The 12,693-nt window shown below is 55.7% G+C and overlaps 1 protein-coding gene across 3 annotated transcripts; it reads right to left on the bottom strand.

The window, feature by feature from the left end:
- Positions 1-1,046: 1,046 nt before the first annotated feature.
- Positions 1,047-12,262, bottom strand: GFI1 (growth factor independent 1 transcriptional repressor). 3 transcript variants are annotated; one of them, XM_041747219.1, is made up of 7 exons: positions 12,076-12,262; positions 9,630-9,818; positions 9,145-9,327; positions 6,888-7,375; positions 6,646-6,783; positions 5,256-5,421; positions 1,047-2,430 (listed from the first exon to the last, which is right to left on the bottom strand). In XM_041747219.1, the coding sequence occupies exons 2-7, from the start codon at positions 9,742-9,744 to the stop codon at positions 2,252-2,254; spliced, it is 1,269 nt and encodes a 422-aa protein (XP_041603153.1). In that variant the 5' UTR covers positions 9,745-9,818; positions 12,076-12,262; the 3' UTR covers positions 1,047-2,251. The 3 variants fall into 3 exon arrangements, with proteins under 3 accessions (XP_041603153.1, XP_041603151.1, XP_041603152.1); XM_041747217.1 differs by lacking the exon at positions 12,076-12,262 and adding an exon at positions 9,970-10,026; XM_041747218.1 differs by lacking the exons at positions 6,646-6,783; positions 12,076-12,262 and having other exon boundaries at positions 9,630-10,079.
- Positions 12,263-12,693: the final 431 nt, after the last annotated feature.

The raw sequence follows: 12,693 nt of genomic DNA, 5'->3' as shown, positions 1-12,693 counted from the left end.
TCAGGATGAAGCAGGACTTTATTTTCTTTGCTTATTTACCTATTATCTCAGCAAATACCTATTGATCTCCTATTGTGTGCCACGCACTGTTCTGGGAGCTGAAGATTCAGCAGTGACCAAATAAAGGACAGGATACTGTGCTCACTGCTGTATCCCCACCACCTAGAACAGTGCCAGGCACATACTAGTTACTCAATCAGTATGTGTGAAGTTGATTTGAATTGAAATGTACAATCCACTGGTGGTCACCAGGGGCCACACTACCTCAGCTGGGAGATGCTAGAATGAGCACACAGGTAGTCAGGATCTAGGCCAGGACCTTATTCCGGTTTCATTCTTGTAAAGGACTGATTCATGCAAGAAACTCCCACAAGTGGGATAGAGCTAGAAATATTATTACCCAAATTCCAATTTTACTGCCCCTAATGCATCTTTAGATTTAGACTTGCCTTAGGTGAGGCACCTAACCAGTATCACATACTTTCTCTCCCTTCCAGTCTCCACAGAATCAAATAGTCAGGGTTTGATTGGGATGACAGAACCATATCCACATTTCATGGTCAAGGAAACTGGAATCAGGAAGGCCAAAGAAGTTGCCTAAGTCATACAACATATTGGTGATAGAGCTGTGACTAACACTCAATTTCCAGACCTAAGGCCTGTGATTTCTTTATTCATCTGAAATCTTCTAACCTATTAAAAAACAATAACAACAACAACAACAACAAACCAACCAACCAATCAACCAACAAAAACATCCTTGAAGTCCTCAGAAGTACCTATGTACATGTGGGACCACTAGGGACTCTATAAGGTAGGAGCTTAGTTTGGTATACCTAGTTTTTCTGTTAAGAAAGAAGGATCTTTGAAGTGTAAAAGGAAAAAGCAAATGAAAATCAGAGCAATTGGATTTTTACTTTCTTCTGAATATTGGCTTGACTGCTTAACTTTTAATATCCCACTGTAGTTTCTTTCAATGCCAACTCCCACTACACACTAAAACAAAGATCTTTCCCAAATTCCTTGCCTAAATGAGAAGCAATAGGTAAGAGTCTTAATACTTTATTAATTTAAAACATCATTCTAATAAATATGTATTAACAAACATAATGCACTCCAGATGTTCTAAAAACATTTACAAACCTCATCAAAGTAAAAATACCACTTTTTTTCTTTATAGTACACATGGAGGGTCACTCCACATGCCTGCTAGCTTAGACATCTTAAAAATATCAGCTTAACAATAAAAAACTGAATATACACACAAATCTTGGAAGTACCTGTTCAGCTATTTTTTTAATGTTTGATAAAAATCCAAACGTGTCAGAAAAGAAGGGTCAAGATTTTGTTTTGTCTTCTCTGAATTCCTTAGGAGGGGAAAAAAAAGATCTAGCTACTTGGAGGTGCAACTGTTAGCTTCTGAGGGGCAGGGGCATGGGCCATAACTTGAATCTCTGGCTCCTCAATACCTAGCATAGGCCTGAGACCTGGTGGTCAATACACATTTGCTGAGTGAATGGATGGCATCTTGTCCAGAGGTGTTGCTCTGTGCTTCCACCTCCTCTGGTGAAGTCTTCACAAGCTTCACTGCAGGGAGGATTCTCCTCTCGCTACCAGGTCCACTTTTCTTTTGCTCCTTCTTGGAGCAGTCTGGACAGTGTATTTTGTAATTTCAAGAGTATGAAACTCCATCCCCAAATCAGTTTCTGAACCAGTCTTCAAGGGGGAGAACTGATTCCTCCAAGATTTATAGGCAGCACCCAATAGAAAGAGGTTAACAGACTCCCCGGAAAGAAAAAAAAAAAAGTAACACTCATTTATCATTCTAGATAAAAACATTAGCCTGTGTCCACCTTATAAATGGTGATTCCTCCTTGTCCACACAAGTATCTGGAGTAAGTCAAGAGGAGGTAAAAAACCTGAAGGACTTTTCTGTCTGTGGAGCAGGGCTGGGAATGGGAAGAGCTGCAGGGCTCAAGATTTTATCTGATCCCCTCTTGACTTTGAGTCTTCCGGTGGCAGGGAGCCTATTCGGGATGTCCAAAGCCATGAGTCCTTTGGTTCCCACTCTGGGCTGAACTTTGCATAGGTAATTTATCCCTTCTTGGAGTTCCAGGAAGTAAGGTGAAGGAGCTCATCCTGCTGGGATCTTTGGACTGGAATGGAGGGCCTGAGAAGTCAGACGTGGATGGTGGCAAGTGGGGAGGCTGCCCTCTGTAGTGTTGTGTAACTGCCGCTCCAGCCAGGGCCCTCATTTGAGCCCATGCTGTGTCTCCCGGTGCCGCCTAAGGTCCACCTTCCTCTGGAAGCCCTTCCCACAGAGGTCACAGCCAAAGGGTTTGAAGCCTGTATGTTTGCGGCTGTGGGTGATGAGGTTGGAGCTCTGGCTGAATGCCTTCCCACACACCTGGCATTTGTGGGGCTTCTCACCTGCAAGGATGGAGGAGGGGGAGGGAAGTATGAGTCTATGACAAAGCTAGAGGCAACTCACTGTGACCCACATGCTCCTGGCAGCAGCTGGCTGCACCAGAGTCTAAGGCGTTCAAGCAACTTGGAGGGTGACGTGTTGCAACGCAAGTCCTGGGAAGTCATGGGTGCACCAGGTGAAAGGGAGACTTTCTGAGTGGGGGTTCCCAGCAAAAGGCCTCAAACCGTTTCCTGCTAAACGGAAACAGAGCAAAGGCCACGTGCCCAGACTCACAGCTGAATCCACCCTGGCAAGACAGCCCTGGCTTTAGAAGCAGAGAGCTCCCACAGCAGATGTTCAATGTGGGGGTGGGGGCCTGTCCTTCAAACCATGTGACTCTGCTCTAATTCAGAGGAAGTTTTCAAATCTGAGTTTCCAAGTGGGTGTTGGTTTGTATGGACCAGTGAATCTGTTTTCTTTCTTGCTCTTGAAGGACAATAGAATGTATCTGAAGCATAGACACATCTCAAAGTCTTATTTTTAAAAATCCACATTTGGGTCACAAAGTATTCCTTAAATAACGATCCTTTTCTGTCTTGATTTTACTTTCTTTTTATAAAGATTCTTTATATCCTAGCAAGTCTTCACCATAGATTAATAAATAACAAACAGAAAAGGTTTGGTGGTACCTGGGTGGCTTAGTTGGTTGAGCTTCAAACTCTTGGTTTCGGCTCGGGTCACGATCTCAGGGTTGTGAGATCGAGCACCCTGTTGCGCTCTGCTTGAGATTCTTTCCCTCTTCCTCCGCCCCTCCCCCTCTGCCCCTCCTGCGCTCTCTCACGTGCTTGCTCTCTCTCTCAAATAAGTAAATAAATAAATAAACATCTCACAAACAAAAGAAAAAGGTTCTGTCTTTTCCCCCAATTCAGGTGATGTTTAACATTTGGATAAATAGCATGAATTTCCAAATAGCCTTAGCATGGCATTATTGTCAGGGATTGGTCTTGGAAAACTGCACAAAATAGATGAGGTTGGTTTTTGAGGAAACTTCTTCTCTCTTGTTCATTCCTTTCTGTCTTCATGCTTCAGATTTCTTTGATAAAGAACCACCCAACAAAACTTAGCTATTCCCTTAGGGTCAAACAAATTTGAGAAACAAATTCTAACTATGATGTGAATGTGTGATAAAGACTCAATGTTTCATTCAGTCAAGGTCCTAGTTGCATTTTGGCAGGAAAACCTTTACTCAAAAGGAGTAGGTTACCCAGAAATTTCAGTTAAGGGGTCATGATTAAAGTAAGATATTTTTCTGGGTTTTCTGATGGGGCATCGACACTGTCCCAACATATTTATAAACTCAAAGGTAGGTGTTTGGAACACTAAAATCCGTTTTAAATCAGTGTTCATATTCTGGAATGAGAGAATTCTGAGTCTCTTGTACATGTCTTATTTACTATTAAAGAGACTGCTCCTGACATTAAAACTGCCACCTATATACAATCAAAATGTTAGAGAAAGAGTCCAGAATTGGAATCCAGAGCATTCTATGGCCCCAACATGCACTCTTAGTCTGATCTTTGGTAAATCACCCTGAGTTTCATCAGGCTAAGGGCTACATTATGGGGTGGCAGTAAGGATCAAAAGAAAGGATGGGGCACCTGGCTGGCTCAGTCAGTGAAGTGTCTGACTCAGGTCATGATCTCAAGATCCTGGGATCGAGCCTCATGTCCAGCTCACCAGGGAGTCTGCTTGTCCCTCTCTCTCTCTGCTCCCCTCCCCCCCCACACACTCATGCCCTCTTTGTCTCTCTCTCAAATAACTAAAATCTTAAAAAAAAGCGGGGGGAGGGAGGATAATTTTTTTAAGAAGGGATAGATTTGAAAGCAGTTTATAAATTATAAGGTATTATCACAGGTAAAGAATTACCATTATTATGGTATGAACTTGCTGATATTTTGAAAAGGGCAGTAAGTGAATAGAAGCTTTCTACATCTACCAACCCTCATGACTCTGAAAATAGAATACAGTAAATGGTGGTCAAGCTAATATACAGTTGAGGTCAGGAAGATCTGAATTTAAGTCCTGGCCCTGCCGCTTGCTATCAGAGCCTTGGACAGGTTACCCAACCCTTCTGTGCCTCACTTTCCTCATCTCTAGATGGGAATAAGGAATAGTCTCTACCTCCCAGAGTTCTTGTGAGCATAAAATGAGATAATGCATTTAAAAAGTGCTTAGCAGACACAAAAAGTCTCCAGCAGCCCTGGAGAAAGTCCTCTATCTCTGGAGCTTCGTATTTCACCCAGATCATGCAGCAGTTGGAACAGCAGCTAAACTATAAGAAAATAGTCTTTGCAAGGATAGTGTACCTGAGGTTGACCAGCTGAGTAGTTCTGCAAATGCAGCCCTACCCCAAAGCCCTTCTGAGGAGAACCTTGTATGTAAACAAATCTAAGAGAATCTGCCTCCTAATTTTTTCTTTTTTAAAAGATGTATTTATTTATTTATTCATGAGAGATATATATAGAAAGAAAGGCAGAGACATAGGGAGAGGGAGAAGCAGGCTCCATGCAGGGAGCCCCATGTGGGACTTGATCCTGGGACTTCAGGATCATGCCCTGAGCCAAAGCCAAACACTCAACCGTTAAGCCACCCAGGCTTCCCATGCCTCCTTATTTTCTTGAACACATTGCAGTGATTAACTCCATCTAGAAGGCCTCATCTACCACTCATCCTGTAGTCAGGATATCACAGCAAAGGTGAATTATATTGGCCTCAGAGGGAAGAATCATGCTCCTCCACGCCAGCCTTCACCAGGAGTTTCCCTACAAGCCAAAAGCCTTCAGCTTACCAGTGTGGATGAAGGTGTGTTTCTTCATGTCTGACTTCTGGTGGAACCTCTTGCCACAGTACTGACAAGGGTAGGGCCGGGTGTCTGAGTGGATGAGCAAGTGTGTGGACAGCGTAGATGACCTCTTGAAGCTTTTGCCACAGATCTTACAGTCAAAGCTTCGTTCCTGTAGACAGAAAGACGTGGCATTCCTATTGTAGTCACCCTAGGCTGCCATCCTCTTCACCACTAACCCGACCATAAAACCCCCAAAGCCAGGGCTCCCCCTTCCTTCAGGCTCTCCCCTTTGCCTTAGTCTGTTCCATCATCCTCTCTCCCCAGATTTATGTCCAACCTCCACCCTCCCCACCTCTTCCTCATAACAGTTTTTCTGCCCAAACAGTTCGCCCACAACCCTCCACACCCCATGGCAAAAAAGTATCCCCACCCTGCTTTTTTGACACCCATTTACAAACACTTCTCCACCCTCCTCAACAGGAGGCTTAGACCTCAGTCACTTGATGCCACTGCCCCTTCCAGCCAGTGTTGAGAGAGATGCAAGAATTGTAAGAATTGTACTCTTTTTTAGTAAATAAGTCTCTGAGTAAGCATTCACTTGTCATAGTTGTGTACTTAATTGCTTACCAACCCCTCTGTCATTCCGTTAAACTGAAAAAATCTGTGGGGGTAGAGTAGCCTGGGCGGCTCAGGGGTTGAGCATCCTTTGGCTTAGGGTGTAAGCCTGGGGTCCCAGGATCAAGTCCCACACGGGGCTCTGTGCGTGGAGCCGGCTTCTCCCTCTGCCTGTGTCTCTGCCTCTCTCTGTGTGTCTCTCATGAATAAATAAAATCTTAAAAAAATTCTGTGGGGGCATCCGGCCAGGGACCTAGTGTGTTGTTACAGGATTCTGAGCAGCCTAGCACGGGGAAGTTGCACCACAGATATGAATAAAGGAATGAATGAAAGAACAGGACAATTATGCTCTCCCATGCTCTAAATGAGGTGACATCCCTTCTTTTCAGTTGGGAGGGGTCAATACAAATGAAGTGACAGCCATTTGGTGAAAAGCGAGGCCAAAAAAACCCCAGAGCTAATACATCTGATAGATCAGCAGCAAGAGTGCACAAACCCTCCTCAAACCCAAAGCAGTGATCTGGATCATCCTCTGGAGAGGCTCACAACGAGTGACGGGGAGCTCTAGGGCTGCCTGGATGCCCCAGCCGGCCACCTTTCCCTACACACCTACATGTGGGCAAAGAAAGGGACGTGCTGGGGGAGCCTGGGGGCAGTCCGGGGAAGTCCAAGGGAAGAGCTGCCAGGCGGAGAGTGGCGGGTGCCGCACTGACAGTCGGACCTTCCCCGAACTCGGGAACCTCACAGGGCCGTGCGCGGCCATGCGCCCCGCGCTTACCTGCGAGTGCACGGCTTTATGCTGCTCCAGGCTCACCGCGTGCCCGAAAGTCTTGCCGCACATCTCGCACGCAAAGGGTCTCGTGCCGCTGTGGGACCTGCGCACGTGCACCTCGAGCCCGTGCGGCGTGGAGAACACCTGCGGCGGGTGGGGCCGGGGAGAAGGCCGCTGAGAGGGGCCCGGGGGCGCGAGCCGGGGGCGCGGGCGCGGGGCCGACAGAGCCGGGCGCGCGGGAGCCTCACCTTGCTGCACTTGATGCACTTGTAGGAGCCGCCGCCCAGCAGCAGGCGGGTGCACAGCAGCTCCGACTCCACCTTGACGCCTGCGCCCTTGTCCGCGTGCAGCCCGTGGCCGCGCTCCGAGTACAGCCCTCCCGCCGCCGCCGTGGGCCGCTCGTACAGCCCTGCCGCCGCGGGCCCGAAGTCGCCGTAGAGCCCCAGGCCCGAGCCGCCGGCAGCGCCACCTCCTGCGCTTCCTCCCCCGGGCGCCCCGGCCCCCGCGCCGCCCGCAGCCCGCTCGGGGCCGTAGAGCGCCGCGGGGTGGCCTGGCTCCGGGGCGCGCTCGCAGAAGAGGCCCAGGCCGGCGCCGCGATCCAGGGCCGCGCACGGCCGGTAGCTGTGCACCAAGTGCCGAAGGTCAGAACCCGCCAGGCCTCTCCAAGAGTACGGCTTGAAGGGCAGGGGGAAGGGCTGAGCTTCGTCCAGCGACGGGCACACCGACTTCTCCGAGGCTGTGGAGGCACAGGGGGGCGTCCAGTTAGGCTGGGCCGCCCGGCGGCGTCTGCAGGTTGCCCAGCCCCGGTGCGGGGAGCCGCGCGCCGGGAGCCGCGACGCCCCCGGGATGAGACGCGGCCCCGGTCTCTGGGGCCTCGAGGATCGCTGGAGGCGGCAGGGCAGCAAACGGATAATTAAAATGACATCGGCCGAGGAGATGGGTAAATTTGGTGCCAGGGCAGCGGAAACGTTAGGACGGCATTTTCTGGCGGGACCGGAGCACCTCGCGATCCCACAGAGAAAAGCGCGCCAAGCTGTCTGTGCTGGAGAAATGTTGAGCTGAGCTAGGCCGGGCGAGGCGGCCCCGTTAGGGCCTGGACAGCGCTCCTGCTCCGAGGTCCCAGGGCCAAGCGCTCCCGGCCCCTAGAGGTTCCCACTCCGTCCCTTTTCTTTCCGGGATCGGTAAGGAGCGAGGGAGAGGACCAATAAAATGCAGCCTGGCCTACCGAAGACATCTGTTGTTGCGGTTTTTTTTTTTTTTAAACAAACAAAAAAAAAAAAAACGGGAAGGTGTTAACATTCCTAACGATTATTAAATACCCAAAGGGGCAGCAGAAAGGAGGGTTTGGAGCTTGAACTGCCCGCCAAATACTACCACCATTCTCATTCCTGTCCTAGCTTGATGGGGAAAAAAAAACAAATTCAAATTTCTCAGAGAATAATTTACAAATAAGGTTTTAGCTGCCACCTGCCAGGGACATAGCTTTCCCATATTTGTGGCCTTGTGCGCCCCTGCCCAACGGGAATTTTGCTAAAACCAAATGCCCAAGGTATCCTTTCTCTATTTGCATACAGATTTATGAATCTGTTCCCACTGCACACTCCAGACTAGCCGTTTCTTGCGCCCCAAGATTCTGACAGAGAAATTCCCGGAGCACTCAGTCTTGCAGGACGTGTCCTGCACAGCCAAGAAAAATTCTCTGGTCTCAAGCTCCCAGACACACTCGCTGGAGTTAGGGCTTTAGCCAGGTCAACGAATTGAGAGTGGGGTGGGGTTCAGGCTATCTTTTAAAACTCGTAAATGCAATCTGGAAATAACAGGCTGTGGGAGGAATCGGGCTGGTTTGCGTTCTTCCCCTGGCCAGGACCCAAGACATGCCCCCACTCAACGTTTGTGCAAACCTCAATTACTGTCTGGAAATTAAGCCAACGGACGGGGCCCCAGGGCTAGGCCAACCTGGAAGAACGAAAACTGAAACAGGCCCCGGATCCGAGCCTGCGAAGACTCAGAGGAGGGCAGAGATTTTCGTCGGACCCGTCCCTCTGGCTTGGCGCCCAGCTCTGCCAGGCCCAATAACTGAGGGAGCCAGGGGGAGTTTTAGACTGCCCAGGTCTCCGTTTTTTTGAGACTTGGAGGTCTGGGTTTGGGGATCCCAGCTCTTTCTAAACAGTCAACTGATCAGAAAACGAAAAGTCGAGATTGCTGTTCAGACGACTCATATATTTTCTCTCACCCACTATCTACACCAAACGAATATTAGGAATGAACAACCCGAGTCCCGCTGCCTGGGATCCAAGCAGCAGACATCCCAACGGGCTGAAGCAGTCCCAGAGAAGCCAGGTCCCCCCCTCCCCCCACGGGCCCCTTACCCCTTGAACAAGCGCTAGCCTTTCGGAAAGACTCTCGGCCATCCATTTAGCAGTTCTGCACCCAAAGCCAAGTCAGTGTATTCCTCACCATGGGGTCCCTGCCGCCCCGGCCTCACAGCTCCCAACGGGCTCCTACCTGGAGACACAGAGGGCGACGGGGGCCTCCAGAAGTCCTCAAACTCTGAGCTCCGGTCGCAGACGCTGCCCTCACAGCTGCCCGGGGATGCGGAGGATCTGTCAGGGGCCTCGGTCAGCTGGGACTCCGGGGACAGACGACCCCGGGGCTCCGTCTGCGCCCCGCCTGCACTCGAGGTGCCGTCTGCGGAGAGGAGGCAGGATCGGAGCTCAGGCTGGGCCTGAGTGGACCCGCTGGTTCTGAAGCGGCGCCCTCCAGGCCGTGGCACCCAGGCATCCTCCTCTCTACCCAGACCTGGCCGGGAACCCTTCCCGGTCCGAGGGCGGGAGCAAAGAGGCTGTGGCACCCAGGCGACAGCCCCGGAAGGGACCCAGACGGTAGGAAACAGAAACGAGCAAAAGGGGCGTCAGGGTCTCCCTGCAGGGCTCCTGGGGGAGGGTGGTGTGGCGGGGCTCGCAATCTACATCCCTGGGCGCACCCCGTACCTGCTCCGCCCGGTGCCCCCACATTCTCCAGGCGGAGGGAATAGTCGGGTCCCGGGGAGCGCGGCTGGTGGTAACTGTGAGCCTTCTTACTCTTGACAAGGAACGAACGCGGCATGGTGGTCGGGCGCGCTCTCCGCTCCGCTCCCACTGTCACCCCGAGGGCGTGCTCAGCCCCAGCCAGGCGGGGACCTGCGAGAGGAGAAGAACCGGGCGCAAACGCGGGTCAGCACGCTCCAGGGCCCGGCACTGGGCAGCCGGGTGGAGAGAGCGAGAGCGCCGGCCGGGAGGAGGGAGGAAGGCCCGCGGGAGGAGGAGCTTGGCCCGGCCGCGCCGCGCTCACCAGGTGGCACTCGGACAGGTGGCGCGAGCCCGCCGCCGCCACAGCTGAGCGGTACAACCCGTCCCGGGCCCCGGCTCGAGCCTCTTCCTCCTGCCCTGCCCACACCCCTTGGCCCCTCCCCTTCCCTAAAAGGGAAAACTCGCTCTGGCGACCAAGCTCTCCGGAGAGCCGATGTCCCCCAACTGGTCAGTTGCCCCAAGTCGAGCACCCACTGCCTGCCTGGCCTGTTACCGGGCTGGGGCGGAGCGCAGGGACGCGTCCATCCGTTGGGGCCGCGGGATGGGTTGGCGGCGGGGCACCTGGAAGGGGCTGGAAGCCAAGCCCTGCAGGAGCCCGCGGGGGGCGGGAGGGGCGCACGGGGCCGGCTGAGGAGCGGGGTCGGGAGGCCGCGCCAGGGGGATGAGGGCGGCGGGGGCCGGAGAAAGAGGGCGGGAGAGAAGAGGAAGAGGAAGGTGGCGGGAGGGCGCGTGACAGGGCCCCGACCCCGGCCCCCGAGGGAGCTCGCGCGCCGGTGGTCTCCCTCGCGCCGCTCGCCAGGGAGAAGGTTGGTCTGGAGACGCGAGGGCGGCGGCAGCAGCAGGCGAAGTGCGGGCAGCACGCCCAGACTGTGGACATCTAACCTCAGAAACCAAGCCCTGGGAGAGAGCCCTTTTCGTTCTGCTCACCGAAAACCTTGTCTAGGGGAAGTGGGGCGATTCGCGCGCGCCGGCTGGAGTCCGCGAGGAACCGCGGCTTAGCGGCCGCGGAGAGCCGGGGCGGCCCGCGGGGGCCGGGGCGCAGGGGGGGGGGCGCGGCGCCGCTCTCCTGAACCCCCAATCAGTTCACCTAATCCCGGGGTCGAAACCTGAGCCCGGCGGCGAGGCGGGGCAGCGCCTCCAGCTCCGCGCGGGGCTGCTCGGGGGCGGGCCCGGACCCGGACCGCGGCTAGGTCTGGGGCAAACGAATTCGCCGTCCTCTAGCTGGCGGCCGGGTTCACGCGGGGGCCGCAGGCACAGCGGCTCTCTCCGCGGTCTGGCCTCGTTCAGAAACGAGGGTGCTAGGGGACCCGGGGCCGGGACGAGGCCCCCGGTCCTGGGCCGTCGCGAGGCTTAGGCCGGCGGCGGAGGAGTGCGCGGCTCCCGGGCAGGACGGAGGACACTGGCCCAGGCTGCCGGATGCGCTCCGAGCCCAGAACGAGCCATCGGGGTCTCGTTTGCCCTGGAGGGCTTTGCACGTCCCACTGCGGCCCCCTCCCTGGGGTGGCGCGGGCACAGGCTGGAGAGCAAGGGCGGCTGGGGACCTGAAGCAGAATCCCAGAGAGCTTTCCGGAGTCCTAGGAGCCAGGAGGCCCCTGGGAGCGGCGAGGCCACCTGCCGCCGTCGGAGTCCGCCCCTCGGGTGGGAGGCTTGGAGGCGCTCGGGCTGCCCCGGGGCGCAGCTTGGCCAGCACACCTTTCCCTGGGCCTCTCTGCCTGAGCCGCCACTTCGGCCGTATAATTAGACACAACAGACGCACAAACGAATTCCTTAGACAGCTATGAAACCCAGAGGGAAAGGGAAACGGGGTGCACCGGCCTCGAGGGCCCGGCCGAGGCCTGGGTCTGCGTCGGCGCGCGGGGGGGCGGAGGGGCCCGGGGGAGCCGAGCGCGCGGGAGCCGGCGGGCCGCGAGGGGCCCTCTCGGCTCAGGCCGGCGGCCGGTCCAGGGCGAGGGCAGCGGGCGCAGGGCGGGCGCAGGGCGGGCGCAGGGCGGGCGGGCCCAGCGCCGGGCGCGTGGGAAGGAGACCTCGCGCAGCAGCTGGCAGCGGGAGGGCGGGGCGGCCCCTGAGCGCACGCGGGCCGGGGCCTCTCTCCGCGGCCGGCGGGAGGCGGGAGCCGAGGCGCCCGGGGGCAGCCCGCTGAGCCCAGCTGCCCCCGCCTCCCCACCAGATGTTTCCTTCCCGGATGAATCCTGCTCCCCTGCGCCACAATCCCCTGCGGATGGGTCCTGGGGCTCCCTCGCAGTGGCCAGCAGCGGGTGCGGGGTCCCCGGCAGCGCCCTCTGGTCGCCCCCGCAGTGGCGGCGCCCGGTTGGTCCCCGCGGCCGCCCCCGCCAGGGGGGCAGGCGCAGAGCAGGCGGCGCGGACCTACCTGCGGGGTCAGGGCGCGGGCACTGCGCTCCGAGAGTTTTCAAACTGAGCTGCTTTCGGGAGAGGCTGCGCTTGTCTCTCTCTCTCTCTCTCTCTTTTTTTAATCTCCTTCCGAGCTCAGCCCCCAAAACCACAAGCTTCACTTCCTGAGCGTTGGGGAGTAGCTCTCCTAGCCCTCTCAGACCTGCCCCCAGCCCCCAGTCGGGCGCGCTCCCCTTGCGCAACCCCCCCGGCCTGCCCGCCGCCCTCCCGGGACGTCCTCCGCGGGCTTGCTCCGTGGGGCTGCGGGGCTTGGAGAGCCCCGGAGGGCCCGACACCAGACACTAGAAGTGACTCGAAAGAAAACGAACCCTTCTTGGCTCTGGGAGACTTCGGCAGCGGGAAGTCACGGATTCAGGACACAGATTGACTGGAGCGCCGGGGAGCCGGAGCGCCAGCTCGCAGGAGGCCTCCCTCCCCGCCCCTCGGGCTCGGGACACCCTCCCGGCACCCTCCCGGCACCCTCCCGGCACCCTCCCGGCACCCCCGGGCCCCGCCGCCTGCCGGGCTCTGCCGCCCCCGGGTCGCGGCCGTGAATCACCGCCGGCCTGGAGCCCGGCGAGCGGCCGCGGCGGCCGCG

The sequence above is a fragment of the Vulpes lagopus genome, chromosome 3 (genome assembly GCF_018345385.1).
Source record: "Vulpes lagopus strain Blue_001 chromosome 3, ASM1834538v1, whole genome shotgun sequence".
NCBI classification, from domain to species: domain Eukaryota; kingdom Metazoa; phylum Chordata; class Mammalia; order Carnivora; family Canidae; genus Vulpes; species Vulpes lagopus.
Note: the sequence above shows the minus strand (reverse complement) of the source record. Positions and strands in the feature narration are given on the sequence as shown.

Excerpts from the sequence above, each read along its gene's own strand:
- GFI1 (XM_041747219.1), bottom strand. The coding sequence starts at position 9,744 with ATGCCGCGTTCGTTCCTTGTCAAGAGTAAGAAGGCTCACAGTTACCAC. Across the intron at positions 9,328-9,629 it reads GGGGGCACCGGGCGGAGCAG|ACGGCACCTCGAGTGCAGGC; the intron begins GTACGGGGTGCG and ends TCCTCTCCGCAG. Across the intron at positions 6,784-6,887 it reads AGTGCATCAAGTGCAGCAAG|GTGTTCTCCACGCCGCACGG; the intron begins GTGAGGCTCCCG and ends CACCCGCCGCAG.